The following is a 15,353-nucleotide window of genomic DNA, read 5'->3' as shown; positions in this document are numbered from 1 at the left end:
GCCGATTTCCAGGCTCAATTCAAGGTGCTGGAGTTAATCTTTAAAGGGGTTAATGCGACTTGCGACTTGGTCTGAAGGAACCACCTTTTCCCATGTGTTCCTCCTTGCATTCTCTGATTGCCATCTCAGTCCCTGTTCCAAACCCATAAACCTCAGGAAGCAAGATTAGTGTCAACTAGGAATAGGGCCTCCTATGTTGTGGCGCCTGTCTTATGGAATTCCATGTTCAGCGAGGTCTCTTAGGCCCCATTGCTGTATTGCTTCAGTCAGTTGATGACAACCTTGCTTTCTTTTAAAGGCCTTTGCTTATATAGTATTTGCTAGTTCAGTTCCATATTATTTTTGTGCTGGTGGAGCTTGTCAACTGGCTTGGATAGTCTTAACTTATTACTCTGAATGCACATTGGTTTAAAAAGTTATACATTTTTCCTCTCTTTTCGCTACCATTTGTTCACCACCCAGAGTCTCTTTGGAGAAATAGGTGGAATAATTTTTTAAAAAATAAATTATAATAATATTTAATCCCACACCACTGTTGTGAGTTCCAGAACCATGTGCATGGGTCCAGTTGCATGGGCCTTTCCAACCTGATGCTCAGGTGATATATCTGGTAGGATACATCCATGCAAGTGATTGTTGCCATCATCAACATTGTTTTGGCATCAGCATGAGATCACAATATGGAGGAGTGCTGCCGTGTCACAAGGGGCTAATGTAAATGGGTCCTCAATGTACTACATTTGAACATAAACTGAAGAAAATGAGCTCTTCATACGTGAGCTTTAAAATGTCTTGCGTCAACATTTCATAGTAATTGATGCTACAACAACCACATGCTTCCAATGAGGTTATTAAGGCTCTCAAGAAGGCTATATTAATGGGGCAATTTGCTTTGCTTATTGTTTATTTATTCCCTTGGTGTCCCTCACTTTCTCTAAGGAGTTCTGGGCAGCATAAATGGGGTTTTCCGATTTTACCCTTGCAAGAAACCTGAGCAGTAGGTTAGGCTGAGTTACTGGCTCGGGGTCATCTAATGATCAGAGAGGGAACAGAACCCAGGTGTCCCTGGTCCAGGTCCAACACACCTGCTTCCTGCCAGTATGCCCAAACTGCCCTTGAGCCACAGTGCCTGAAAATAAGACAACACAAAGTCTGTGCCAGGAAACTAACCCTTTCACTTAAGAAAATAGGGAACACAATGGGAAACGGGAACTATTACAACCCCTTTTGAGTGGCTTCTAAATTGCCACTGAGAGAAGTATATTTCAGCAAGTAGCACATTTCTTTAAATTTATCTCTAATCCTGGCCTGGAGAATGGCCCCCTGAAGAAATGCATGCATAATCCATCACAGTATAGTCCCCCCCCCCAAAAAAAAAAGCTTATCGAAGCCTTCCTCAGCCTGCTGTGCTCAATACATTTTGGACCACAGCTTCCATTGACTCTGGTCATTGGGCAGCCTGACTGAGGCTGATGGGAAATGTAGTCTGAAACATCTGGAGGGCACCAGGTTGGAGAAGATTGGCTTGTTTTGGTTTCTCTCCATTTCTTTTTCCAAACTTTTATCCTGTTGTCTGCATTTCTGCATCAATTTATTTAAAAAATTTAAAAGTCCTGCTGAAAATTCATCAGTGTATTAATATACATTTGTCCTAATTTTATGCATTTTTGCCTAAATATCCACATTTTTGCAATCAATTTTGACTGCTGCAATACATTTTATGTTAGTCTAGCTAAAACAGGCATTTTATGAACAGTTTTCCATAAATATGCATTTATGCACACATTATCTGGTTAAAGAATTGAATTGCAAAATTCAGGAAAATGTGATTTTCAAAGCATAGTTGCATGTTGGGTTTGTATATTGTTCTGGCAAGTGTGAATTAGCTAGATACCCATTAAAATGTGAACTGAATTGAATTTCTCTCCCTTTCCTACTTATGGAGTAATTTCTGAAAGCAAAGCAATGTCTACCAAGTGTTACATCAGAACCAGCACTTTATTTAAATATAGGAATGCCAAAAAAACCTCTGCTAGCGCGTGCCCAACCTAGTTCCTACATTTATAGTAATCAGAAGTGACATTCTTAATATCAATATACGAATCCTGTTTCAGGTCTTTAGCTTAGGAAAATATGTGTTGTGCAGAGTCTTTTCCAGAAAACCATACCGTCTAGAGCTTCTTCTTTGTCACATGTATTATATGACATTTAAAGTTGATGAAACCATCTGTAAATAATCTGAATTGATGAAATGTTGGGTGGATAGAGAAAGGGGGAGGAAATGTCAAGTTTAAGCTGCAAACAGGTCAGAGGACCAAAAAAGGCACATTCAGGAACATTCATAAGAGACAAAGACCTTTGCATGATTATTGGCGACACAGGAACAGAGTATAAACACAGATGAATGATATCCCTTTCAGTGTCCTGCTCAAAATTTTCTACATACTTTCGTTTTTATGGGTATAATTCTTAGGTTTTTATGAATACATTTACTAGCTGCTTAACTCTGCAATATACTGTGTGGAAAAGTAATAAATGCAAAAGATTTGTTTTAAGGCATAGTGTAATAGTCAAATAAAAACCAAAATACTTCACAATGTACTTGACTTGGTGATTGCAGACCTAAATTCTTGAGTGCCTTGGTCCACATCCTCAGTATGAGCAAATTCAAAGCACAGTCTTTTCCATACTACATGTGAGGCACCCACCTGTGTGCGCAGCTTTGCATATGTGAAGAGGTGCCCCATAGGCTTGCACTCAGCCCTTCCTTCGCCCCCTGCCTGCTTCAGCCAGCAGGCTGCACTGCCACCATGCAAAGCATTTGGGCATCTCAAAGAATGTGAGGCCCTCCCACACCCCAGGTACACTTCTCCACACCGCTCCATTCCCCTGGTATGCAGCATAATCATAGTTGTGGCACACACAGTTTCAACCCCTTGCTATTTCCCAGCAGACTGCTGCCTCTGGTGGCTGCTTGGCTATGTCTGATGGTAGGACTAGCCCTGAGATCAAGTCACACTTGGTAGTTGTCAGGAGCTCATCCTACACTCGAGTAGGACCCTGGCAGAGACACATGCCCGACTGGCATGTTCTCTCCCTCCTGGTCGTTCGTTCGGGAGCTTCAAAAGGTTTCTTCTGCCCGAACATCACAGCAACCAATGCCAACAGACATCGGCACACTTAGGGATCTGCAGAGTCTTCGGAGCTTGCGTAACAGACCTCAGCGTAACAGACCTCAGCAACTCGGCATTTTGGCTAATCTACTTTATTTACATATAAACACACATGGAGCACTGCAACATGGCTCTCTCTCTACCATCAGACAGCAAAGAGAATGAACAAAGGACAATAGTCCCACTTCATGGAACACAGTAACACAAATATTCCCACTTTGTGGAGTCAAAACATACACCATCATGTGAAAGACTGGCATCACGGAGCAGGAATTCTAACAGTAGTACGGCATCAGACTATCACTTGCCAGAGTGTAGCATGCTCTAGTTATCTCCCGCTTGGACTACTGCAATGTGCTCTACATGGGGCTACATTTGAAAGTGACCCAGAAACTACAATTAATCCAGAATGCAGCAGCTAGACTGGTGACTGGGAGCGGCCACCAAGACCGTATAACACCGGTTATGAAAGACCTACATGGGCTCCCAGTACATTTCTGAGCACAATTCAATTCAATTCAAAGTGTTGGTGCTGACCTTTAAAGCCCTAAACGGTCTCCACCCAGTCTCCACCCATATTGTTCAGCTCGGACACTGAGGTCCAGCTCCGAGGGCCTTCTGGTGGTTCCCTCACTGTGAGAAGTGAGGTTACAGGGAACCAGGCAGAGGGCCTTCTTGGTAGTGGCACCCACCCTGAGGAATGCCCTCCCGTCAGATGTCAAGGAAATAAAAAACTATCTGATTTTTAGAAGACATCTGAAGGCAACCCTGTTTAGGGAAGTTTTTAATGTTTATTGTGTTTTTAATATCCTGTTGGAAGCTGCCCAGAGTGGCCAAGGAGGCCCAGCCAGATGGGTGGGGTGGGGTATAAGTAATTTATAAGTAATAAATTGTTGTTGTTGTTGTTGTTGTTGTCGTCGTCGTCATCATGCCCGTGGGCAAGGAATGCCTACAATAAATCAATGAGAAGCACTTTTACATGTTCATTGGGAGGGAAAGAACCATGTCCTTAAACTTGCATAAACTAGAGCACAATTTCCCACCATGAAGCTTCTTTAAAGCTCACCTGATTCTAACAATAATTAGCCATTTTCAGATATTCAGCATATATTCAATTAACACATTGTGGGGTGGGGAGACCATGTCTATCCAAACCTACACACATTCCTTTTGCTATCTGAAAAGCTTTGCATGTGGAAAGCTCTTCTCTACATATTTTGGAAACCTTGGAAAAGCAGACGTGTCCTTCTGTGTGTGCGTGTTGCCATCTGAAAATGTACATTGTGAGTTAAGTCTGGGTTTTGATATTTGGTTCATCTTATGAACGTTCTTTGGCAATCAGCAGAAGGACTGGGACTCAGTCCTGAGGGAGCAAGCTTTGGATATCAAATTCCAAAGGATGGTGTAACTTCACTGTGACTGAGGCAGTGTTTGTCAAGTCACCACAAGACTTACTTCTGAGCAAGCATGCATGAGAGGAATGTGCAGTGTAGCGGTCCAGCTCCAAAATCTGCAGCACTTTCTCGGTGTGGGCTGAGAGAAGCCACAAGATTAACTGATATTCATCTAGCCTCTCTGCTCCAACCATGAGAGGCAGGACCTCACCAGCATTTGGGCATGCATGCCCGACACACACGTAGAAATACAAGGCTTCTATATGGAATTCCTGAGTATTTGGTATAAGACCAAAATGTTTTGAGTAGAATGCTTTGCTTCTTCCAAGGGAGTATACTTCCTTTTTCCTCTAGACATGGAATGTATAGAAAAATATGTGAGGGAAAGCCTGTGAGGTTTCCTGTTCTATATGCAGGAATGCATATAGCATAGCAAACAATATGGCCTGTATTTATTATGGTGAAAATAGAATTTGGTATTACAGTAAAATTGTACCGTTGTGACACAAATCCTGCAATGAAAATTTGTGGGTCTGGAGCATTGCTGGCTGCAAGACGTGGAGAGAGTTGGCATATTGCAAGTTTATTTTTATTAGCACACATGCAGATACAATCTATCATCTATCTATCTCGTTAATATTTTTACATCAAGTTTCATTACAAAAATATCAGTGCATAACAGCCCTTGATTTGTACTGTTCATGAAATGGAAAGAGAATTTTATAACAAAAAATCCATAAAACAGTTTTTATTTATGAATATTTAGAAGAAAAGTCTTCTTCCTTTTCCAAGTCATTTGACCCACAGATAGTTTTATGCAACGTTATCCATAATCAGAAATGTCACCCATAATCAAAAAAGAATAAATTCATCAACCACAAAAAGAGAGCAAAAGAGGAGACAGATTTACATCAAATTGTCCCTGCTCCCACCCCAAAATATGCAAATAGAGGCTCTTACTTTTAAGTAAGAAAGAAATCATTATTCAGGTGAATACTGTTAGAGGTTCAGCAGCAGACACAAGGTTCAGGAGCCATGGTGCAGGAGTTTAAGAACAGGTCAAGAAGTTCTGAACTGGATTGAAGCAACAAATACGTCCCAACAAGTTTCCACACCCCACCCGCCAAGCTTTTAAAGATGAGGCATTGTGCTCTCGCTCTCAATTTGATGCAAGACTACACCTTCTTGGTTTGGTGCCTGTCCAGTATGTATATAAGGACTGTAATTTGTATAGAGATGCACCTCATCATAATGGGGAAGACAGGGACCAGACCAGGTAACTTGTCAGCTTGTTCTTTCTGCTGCCTAGGTGCAGTAGATAGGCTGGTCTTCACACCCTGGTCTTCCATCTTATGGTTGCTTATATTGAAAGTGGATGTGGACCAGACAGACTTTCAAAGGGAGAACTTCAAATCCTGGCCAGCCCAGGGCATTTTTCTGCCTGTGGGAGAGCAGCAGGTGGTGCCTGCTCCCAGCCCAAATGAAGATGAAAAGTTACTTTGGCACCTGGGGCAAAACAACAACAACCCTCAGAATCATCTCTTCCCAGCTGGAAAAATAACAACAGTAACAAATAGGAATAGCTAGCAATGTGTCGTATTTAAGGATACCCAAAGTCTGTTGTCTGGGGTGCCACAGCAGAGCCACCCTTGATTCAAACAGAAGACTGTCCTATGAGAGTTCTTCAAACAGACAACCATCTTCTGTAAAACAGGGCACACAGCCACCTTTCACAGTGGCCCCACCACCTGCTTTCTGTGTCAGGAGAAACTCTGCACCCACCCTGTAGTGAAACTCTTGAGACCGGGGGTGGGGAAAACCATGTCATCGTCTCTAGCACTTGTTCCAGAGTTTGGTGGGGAAGGAGGAACCTTGAGAAAATGGCTGCAGTGTGTAGACGTTAGAAGTGTGTGTGTATGCGGGACACCTTAGGAGTGGCTGTCAGTTTGCACTTTTGACAACAATGAATTACTATCAGGCATGTGTCTTCCTTTGCTGGGGTAGGGGGACTCGGGACAGTCATTCCAATCCCCCCCCATCCGATAGCACTTAAAACAATGCCCTTTTCCCATTTGCACAGTTTTCGAGCAGAAAGGTATTTAAGATTCATGCAATATTCTTCTCAGTCAGTAAGTCGAGCCTTCGCAGTGAACAACCCATTGATGAGAGAAAACAGTGTGTTGTGGTTTTCTCCACCCATCCCCCCTCACCACCCCCCACCGCAAATGTGTGTTTGCTGCCTATTATTGAATGCTGTTTTGTTAAATTAGGGAACAGAGAGTTTTTTATTCTTTCCCAGAAGTGCCCTTTCAGATTCTGTAATTGCATGTTCTAATCCCCAGGAAGTGAGAGAAGATCACTCGCGATTGGACTCCATGGTGCTACTCATTCTTAAACTGGACCAGCTAGATCAGGATATTGAGAACGCTCTCGGTTCAGCATCCTCGCCTTCCAGCACGCTGACACACACACGGAGGCACATACCTGTGAGCTTGCTTGTTTACTTATCTTTTATCCCAGTTGCGTATTTACCTCTGCTGCTTCTTCCTCACCCTTCCCCTGAATGTGTACACACCATGCACTCAAAGTGCTTGTAAAGCACATCCCCGCCAGCAAAGAAGCATGGGAACTGTAGCATATCCCTCACAGAGCTATAATTCCCAGCACCCTTAACAAAGCACAGTTCCCAGGATTCTTGGGAGGGAGATGTGCTTCAAATGTATTTTAAATGTGCGTGCAGCGTCTCCCACTTTTTCCTACTCTTGTTGGTCTTTCTGTTTCAGCACATGTAATTTCTCCTTTATAAAAAAATAAAAAGTGTGTGTGTATGTGTGTTTGTGTGTTTGTGTCTGTGTGTCTGTGTAATGTTCCATTTCCTAGCCTCCAGCTACTCATTTATTCCTTCTTGGCCTCCCTCCACACTGGGAGAGTTCTAAGAACTACTAAAACCAAAGCAAGTGAAGGGTACAAAATTCAAAAGATATTGGACTCCCCTGTCCCCTGCCAAGCTTCTCCGTGTGTTTTTTAAAGGCAATCAGACTGGGGTTAGAGTCGTGCCAGCACAATGGTCTGATGCAATGGGTGCTGAATTTGCAAGAGAAAGTGCTGAAATGTTGTGTTTTTTATTGGGTCCACATTTCAGTAAGACCCAGCGTCCCAGGCAAGGAGGCATTTATGGGCTGCTTACAAATTCTGCCTCGGTTAAAATAATATTCTGACAACAAAGCATTGTTTGTCTTTTTTAGATAGTTTTATTCAGTGGGAGTATATGTTGTGATATTGGAAAGGATGAGGTAAAACACTATTCTGGCAATACACACACACACACATGCAGACCGGTTAAAGAGCACTTTTAGGGGCAAAATCCTCTTTTTCCCCACAACTCCCCTTCATTTCAGTGATTCTGGTATGGAAAACATAGTGTTGTGTCGTGCATTGGTCACTAAAATTGCAAACCTATGCCCACTTGGGACGTGGGTGGCACTGTGGTCTAAACCACTGAGCCTCTTGGACTTGTCAATCAGAAGGTCGGCGGTTCAAATCCCTGTGATGGAGTGAGCTCCCGTTGTTCGGTCCCTGCTCCTGCCAACCTAGCAGTTTGAAAGAACGTCAAAGTGCAAGTAGATAAATACATACCGCTCCGGAGGCGGCACGAATGGCAATGGCGGTCCTCTTCTTGTTGTGAAGGGGAAGCTCCGCGGAAAACGGGTCGTCCGCTACGGCGAAGCGGAGACCCGCATCAGAAACCCACAGGCAGCAAGAGCCTGTGGTCGTGGGACTCGGCGGGCGCCAGAAGCGGCCCCAGAAACGCAGAAGGGGCTCCGGAACGTGGAGGGGGTATCGCGGCGCTGTGAGTCGATCGCTATTCCCGTGGAGTGAAGCCGCACAGCCGCTGTCAGTGAGCACTGACCTTTTTTCCTGGAAATATCCGATCTTCAAAAAGCAACAATCCGTGAGTAAGAAAAGACTGTAAAATCTGAGCCTAAAATTACTATAAATTCGGCTAAAAGCGGAGAGATATAAACAGGAAGTCCGTCTTCCACTGCTGCTTAAACTTCAAAGCAAAAGATTTCGACGTTTGGAGCCTTTGAAGAGGCGTTAAAAATAACTGATCTGTGCGTTCATTGAAGCTGCCTTTGTGTAAAGTGAGGACTTTACCTATCTTTGTGATTTATTTTTTTATTTGGACTGTGCTAAACTTCTTCTTCTGGAATTACAATTTTATTGAGAAGCCCAGGTATTTGGACTGCCTGAATAATAGGCTGTCAGACTGCAGACTTTGACATTTTGTAACTGGGGTTCATTACAACCTGAGTGTCTACGGATTGGTTACATTGAAACATCATTCTGGGCACTTGTTAGAGACAATGTAATGCTTTTTAAACCAACTCTGCTAAATATAAGTTAAGTTGAAGGTTCCTGGAAACTAAATTGGATTTCATTGACTTTTATTGACTTGGCTTCTTCCCTCAAGACATTTTAAGCTCCCTCTAGAGGATTTTGGATTTACAGTTGTGACTTTATTTTACTTTCTCTTTCCTTTCCTCTTATATGACTGTTTACTCTCTGGGCTGTCGTTTTCCCATGGGAACAACTCAGTTTGACCTTGACTACTAGACAAAACTGGAATGAGCGGTGCAAGAAAAAAAGAGGCCAGAGTAAGAACTAGACAAACAACCTTAGCCTTAGCCTCACAGGCACGTAGATCTTCTGTTCCTACTCTGCCGTCGGCAGGGGGAGAAGAAACCGAGCAATTACAGTTGGAAGATATGGCTGCAGGAGCATCTGGTTCAATTCTAGAGAAAATCTTTGAAAAATTGGAATCCTTGGACAAGAAAGTGGATGAACAAACGGCCAAGATTGACCAAAATGCAGCCCGCCTAAACAAAATAACTGAACAAGTGGCTCTGAACGTACAATCAATTGGACAGTTATCTGAGGCCACTGCAGAAAATCACAAATTGGCTGAGGCAACTAGTCAAAAAGTTGAAAATCTATAACAAGAGGTGAAACCACTGCACAAACAAGTTGGCGAGCCACAGATGTATTTGTCTATGATAGAATTGCGGAACCGGGAAAATAACTTAAGATTGAGGTCAATACCAGAACTTGAACAAGGAAATTTAATTGAGTTCCTGACTAAAGAATTCTCTAAATTCTGGCCTTTAGAGGAGGAAAAGGATTTTAAAATTGTGTCGGCTTTCAGACTTGGAAGGTTGGCAAGGAAAGACAAGCCCAGAGATTGCTTGATAATTTTGAGATCGAAGGAGGAAAGAGATAAAATACTAGGCCTACACTACAAAAAGTCACTGGACATTTCGGGTACAAGAGCTGAAATTTACAAAGACATTCCGAAACAACTTCTGGACCTTAGATCCACCTATCTTGAACTGGTCAAATTGCTGAGGAGCAATTCAATTATTTTTAGGTGGGAATTCCCCCAGGGACTATCCTTTACCTTCAGAGGGAAGAAGGTTAAAATTAAAACAGCTGAAGATAGAGATAAATTTCTGATTGCCTACGGAGAGGACCTTCAGAAAGGGATTGAAATACCCTTTGGGCCTGGACCGCTATCTACACCTGCACCTTTGGAACCTGAAGATCCAGAGAAAAAGATACCACCGCCAGAGAAATAACAGATTTATTCAGGATGTCTCTGCAACTTTTGAGCTGGAATATTAACGGATGCAATTCCCCGGAAAAAAGGAGGAAGATATTTCATATATTGAAAAAAGAACAATTGGACATTATTTGCTTGCAAGAAACGCATGTGACTAGGCTCCATAAAAAAGTGTTAATAAATAAAAGATTAGGCCAAGAATTTATTTCTTCAGATCGAGTGAAGAAAAGAGGAGTGGTGATTTATGCAAAGGAGAGCCTGTCACCAAAATTTTTATTTAAAGATGAGCAAGGAAGAATTTTGGCAATTGAGGTACAACATCAAGGAGAGAAGCTTTTGATATTAGGAATTTATGCACCAAATGAGGGGAAATCGGAATTTTACAAGAGGTTGCATGAGAGTATGCTGGATTATCTGGACTATGACAACATCATTATGATGGGAGATATGAATGGGGTGGTATCAACTAACATGGATAAGTCACAAAGCCAAAAGGTGACAAAAGATGGCAGACTACCTAAGACTTTCTTTGAACTGACTGACAATATGGACTTGATTGACATTTGGAGGACAAGGAACCCCTTGGGAAGAGAGGGAACATTTTTTTCTGAAGCCCAACTGACATGGACAAGAATTGACCAAATATGGACATCTAGAGGTCTGGCACCTAAGATCAGAAAGGTGGAAATCTGCACAAAGACCTGCTCCGACCATAATGCAGTAAAGATGGACATGAGATTACTACCAACCGGCTCCTTCAGATGGAAGATGAATGACAATTTGTTTAGAGATCAGGAGATTACCAAGAAGGCCCAAAAAGTTTTGAAGGATTATTTTGAGATAAATTTGAACACCATGGTGGAAAAAAGAATCATCTGGGATGCAAGTAAGGCTGTGATGAGGGGGTTCTTGATACAACAGAATGCTGTAAAGAAAAGGATACAAAATGAGAAAAAAGATAAGATTTTGGAGAAAATTAAAGAATGTGAGAAGAAGCTAAGATCAAAACCGAAGTCACAGCTGATTCTGAGAGAAATTAAACTCTATCAAGCACAATATTCTAAATTGATAAACCAGGAAATAGAGTGGAAAGTTAAATTAATGAAACAAAGAACATTTGAATCGGCGAATAAATGTGGGAAACTGCTAGCATGGCAGTTGAAGAAGAGACAAAAATTAAATACAGTCACAAATTTAGAGATTGAAGGAAGAAACATTCAGAACCCTGCGGAGATTAGAAAGTGCTTCCAGAGATATTTCAAACAATTGTATACTCAAGGGCCGCAAAATGAGGTTGAGATAGAGCAATTTTTGATAAAGAATGGACTACCAAAACTATCACAGGAAAATAGATCAATCCTGAATTGTAAAATAACACGACAAGAGATTGAACAAGCCATTCAGAATATGCAACTGGGCAAATCTCCAGGGCCAGACGGACTCACTGCCAAGTACTATAAGACACTGAAAGACTATTTGATACATCCATTGATGGAGGTTGGCAATGAAATTTTGGAGGGGAAGAAGGCGCCGGAATCGTGGAAAGAAGCTTTCATCACACTGATACCTAAATTGGAAACGGAAAAGACACAACTCAAGAACTACCGTCCCATCTCCCTTTTAAATGTGGATTACAAAATATTTGCAGACATTTTAGCAAGTAGATTTAAAAAAGTTTTAAATGAAGTAATTCACAAGGACCAGGCAGGCTTTCTCCCAGGTAGACATTTGTTTGCTAACACAAGGAATATTATTGATATTTTGGAACTTTTACAAACAAATGAATTTATGAGATTTGCTAAGCCACTGCTATATATAGATATATTGCAATGAGATGGGAACAAGGTGGTACTGTGGCATTTCAGACAGCAGGTGGAAATCACCTTTTTAAAAAAATAAAAAATAAGAATGATGCCATTGACTGAAAATTCCTTGCAAGTAGAAAACTAGGGAGGGGGTTGGGCTAAAACCTGTCCTCCTCGTGTGCTAGGATTTTTTGCTCACTTTTTTCCCAAAATGGGTTAACAGTCAAAAAATAAACATGAAATCCGTATTTCCAGTCCAAAGTGGCAGAATCTATTCTACCGCTTCCTGCTACGTTTATAGACCCATCATCAGACTTATTTGGGGCTCCTTAATAAGAATATTAGCAGCAATATTATTGTATAATACATCATTATATTATATTATATTATATTATATTATATTATATTATATTATATTATATTATATTAATTTGTATACTGCCCTATATCCATACATCTCAGGGCAGTTCACAGCAAAAAGTGTACAATATACGAAGAACAAAATACATAAGAAAATTAATCAAAATAAAAACAATAAAAACTTTAAAATAGACAGGTGATAGACAAGCTTCGTGGAAAAACATCTTGCCTTACTGTGTGCTCATAAGCAAGAATCAGATAGGTTGTTGATTGAAGTCTCACTTTATACTGTGCAATAGGCCTGGCCATTGTGCTACGGGAACTTCATGCTGAAATCATTTCAGCATGCAGAGGTCCTTAGGTGGACCGCTTGAAGTTGAAAGGATTCTTTGAATGTGGGAAATGAAAAACAAACCAACCAACCACTGAATTATATAAAGGCAGCTCATGATCTATAAACGTCACCTCTGTAACCCATCTTACTTCAGAACCAGAACCAGTAGAAAAGATGGCAAGCCTTAAACATGCATATACATGTAACATGTAATGTTCACATTTCTGAATTCATATATATAGCCTTAGGCTAGAATCCAATACACAGTTACAATATGTAGTTTATATGCTTAGTTGTTTTCCATAGGAATTCATTGTGCCTAACTACATACTGAATTGTGGCCTCCTCTGTAAATCAAGGATGGGGAATCTGTGGCCTTCCAGGTGTTATTGGACTACAACTCTCCCCATCCCTGATCATTGGTCATGATATCCAAAGCTAATGGAAGTTTGAGTCCACACATTCCTCAGCCCTGCTGCAAATATTACAAAAAGTTTGAAGCACTGAGACATGCATAGGGGTGAGAGGGAAATTTGATTCAGTCTGCATTAATTAATGAACCTACCTGATTCACAATTTCTGAAACAATGTGCAAACCGAAACACATTTACCCTTTGAAATTCACACTTCTTTGAATTTTGCAATACAGTTCTCCAGTCAAGTAACTTGTGGAAGAGGGCATAAGGCAAAGTGTGTATTTATTAGTGAAAGCAATGTACCCAAAATGCATTTTGTAAAGGAAAACTGCTTTGCAACAATGTTAGGCAAAAGTGCGTACAGAGGCAATTTTAGGAGAATTAGAAGAAATATGCACTAAAATGCTGCTGCGTTTTCATAAGGAGATTTTTATTATTATTATTTTAAGCAAACTGATGGAGAAATGTGAGGAACTGAACTTAAGAGTGGAAAAAATAAAAATTGAGATAAACTAAAATTGACGGATTCCCCCATCGCTAGACATGGATGTTACCAAGTTTTTGTTTACATTGTAAGTTTTAAGAAACCACAAGAGGTTTCACCTGCACAAGGGTTCAAATGATGATGTCACTCCAGCTGCATAACAATTTCCACATGGTGCTGGAGGTATCAGATGCTTCCAGAGACAAAAGGTGCGGACATAATCTGAGGTGTACAGGAAATACAAGGAGAAAACATGCCAGACTTCTGGAAAAAACCTGGCTCGTAAACAAAGGGTTTTTTTAAAAAACAACCCTAAAACTTATTTTAGGGCGTTGCAGCTTTGATCTCAAGGTATATTACAGTGTCAGGGAACAACAGTGATTAGATCATTATTATTACTTAGAACAAGAATGTATAGGAATGTAGAGAAAGTTGCAAACTTTTTTTTATAAAAAAACAACATCTATGTGTGATTTAATGTATTTCCTGTAGGTAATAGAATGGTAGCCACCTAAGGAATATGCACATCCCTTAAAGAGATTTGTCCTTCTTTTCTTTAAAAAAGGATTTGGAATTGCATCCTGATTCTAGAGTGGACATTGCTATACTGAGCCACCAGCAAGCAAACGTACCACCCCCACCCTCTCCACCTCTTCCGCCGCCCTATGTTGCTGATCGAGCATTTTCCACACCAATGACTGGTTCTGGAGCTAAACCAAAGGCTGGGGTGAGTCTTAAAATTATTCTATGGTAGCATTGGTTTTCGTATGGGGTGAACTGGGAGAAAAACAAGTAGCCAAGCCCTGCTGCCTTTGGAATGTGGATTGCCATCAAGATCTTACAAGGTTCGTTCACATTTGCTATTTTGCAGGGGAGAAGTTCCAGGGATGCTCCCGGTGAAATCTGAAATTGAGTGCTTCTAAGTTGGGGGGTGGTCATGTTCCTCAATTAAGCAAGTTCCTCAATTAAGCAGGATTTGGTTTCATGAGATGCTCCTTGCAGTGTCTGATCAGAGAAGACCAGAACATGAGACCTGCTGATAGAGAAGGTGGATCTGCCAGCAGATCCTCCCAGTGGGAGTCCTCCTCCCTAGTAAGGTAGTAAAATGTTTAGCCTGCCAATTCACACGGCAGACCTAAGGTCAACTGCATGTGATGTGAATGGCCTGCACTGTGCCTGTGTCTTTCCCCTCCCTTGCTTATAGCATTTCCAGGAGAGATTTGCATTGGAGAACCGCTGCAAGGGCAATGGGTCAAGCTTGCTGCAACCCAAATCTCTCTCAAGCAGAGAGCTGCTTGTGGGAATGAGGTGGGAAAGTTGTGCCCCTCCAGAGATTGTCGATCTCCATCTCCCATGACCCCAGCCAACAGGGCCAATGATTGGGGATAATGAGAGCTGTAGTCCCCCAACATCTGGAAGGCCACACAGTTTTGTTTTAGGAGATCAAATATGATGGGAGATCTCAAGTAGCATGCAGCTGGCCCTGGGCCAGAAATGTGTGAGCAGTTCTTCTGCTCTTTGGTCAGTGGTTCCCAACCTTTTTTTTTTTTGGCCATGCCCTGCCTAAGCATCTCTGAAATCCTGATGCCCCCCACCAATGACATATAATTCTTATTATTCAAAAAGTGAACTCCTATTCGTGTGGAGGAAGCCTAAAAGGCCATTAACTGTTAATAACTCATTCTCGAATTGCCCCCACCTCTTAAAAATCAAATTGCCCCCCTGTAGGGTGTGTGCCCCACGTTGGGAACCACGGGCCTAGGTGAA

General features: G+C 41.6%; 1 protein-coding gene across 5 annotated transcripts in view; it reads left to right on the top strand.

The window, feature by feature from the left end:
- The window catches only part of DLC1 (DLC1 Rho GTPase activating protein), a 260,481-nt gene that overhangs the window by 53,461 nt on the left and 191,667 nt on the right, over positions 1–15,353 (top strand). For 4 of the 5 annotated variants that reach the window (XM_079989595.1, XM_079989598.1, XM_079989597.1 and 1 more), the window contains exons 3-4: positions 6,910–7,053; positions 14,152–14,313. In XM_079989595.1, coding sequence (XP_079845721.1) covers positions 6,910–7,053; positions 14,152–14,313 — 306 coding nt within the window. The remainder of the gene's footprint in view (positions 1–6,909; positions 7,054–14,151; positions 14,314–15,353) is intronic. The other variant, XM_079989599.1, reaches the window with a different exon arrangement.

Source organism: Podarcis cretensis (genome assembly GCF_951804945.1).
Source record: "Podarcis cretensis genome assembly, chromosome: 9".
NCBI lineage: Eukaryota > Metazoa > Chordata > Lepidosauria > Squamata > Lacertidae > Podarcis > Podarcis cretensis.
This window is presented reverse-complemented; position numbering and strand designations above follow the sequence as displayed.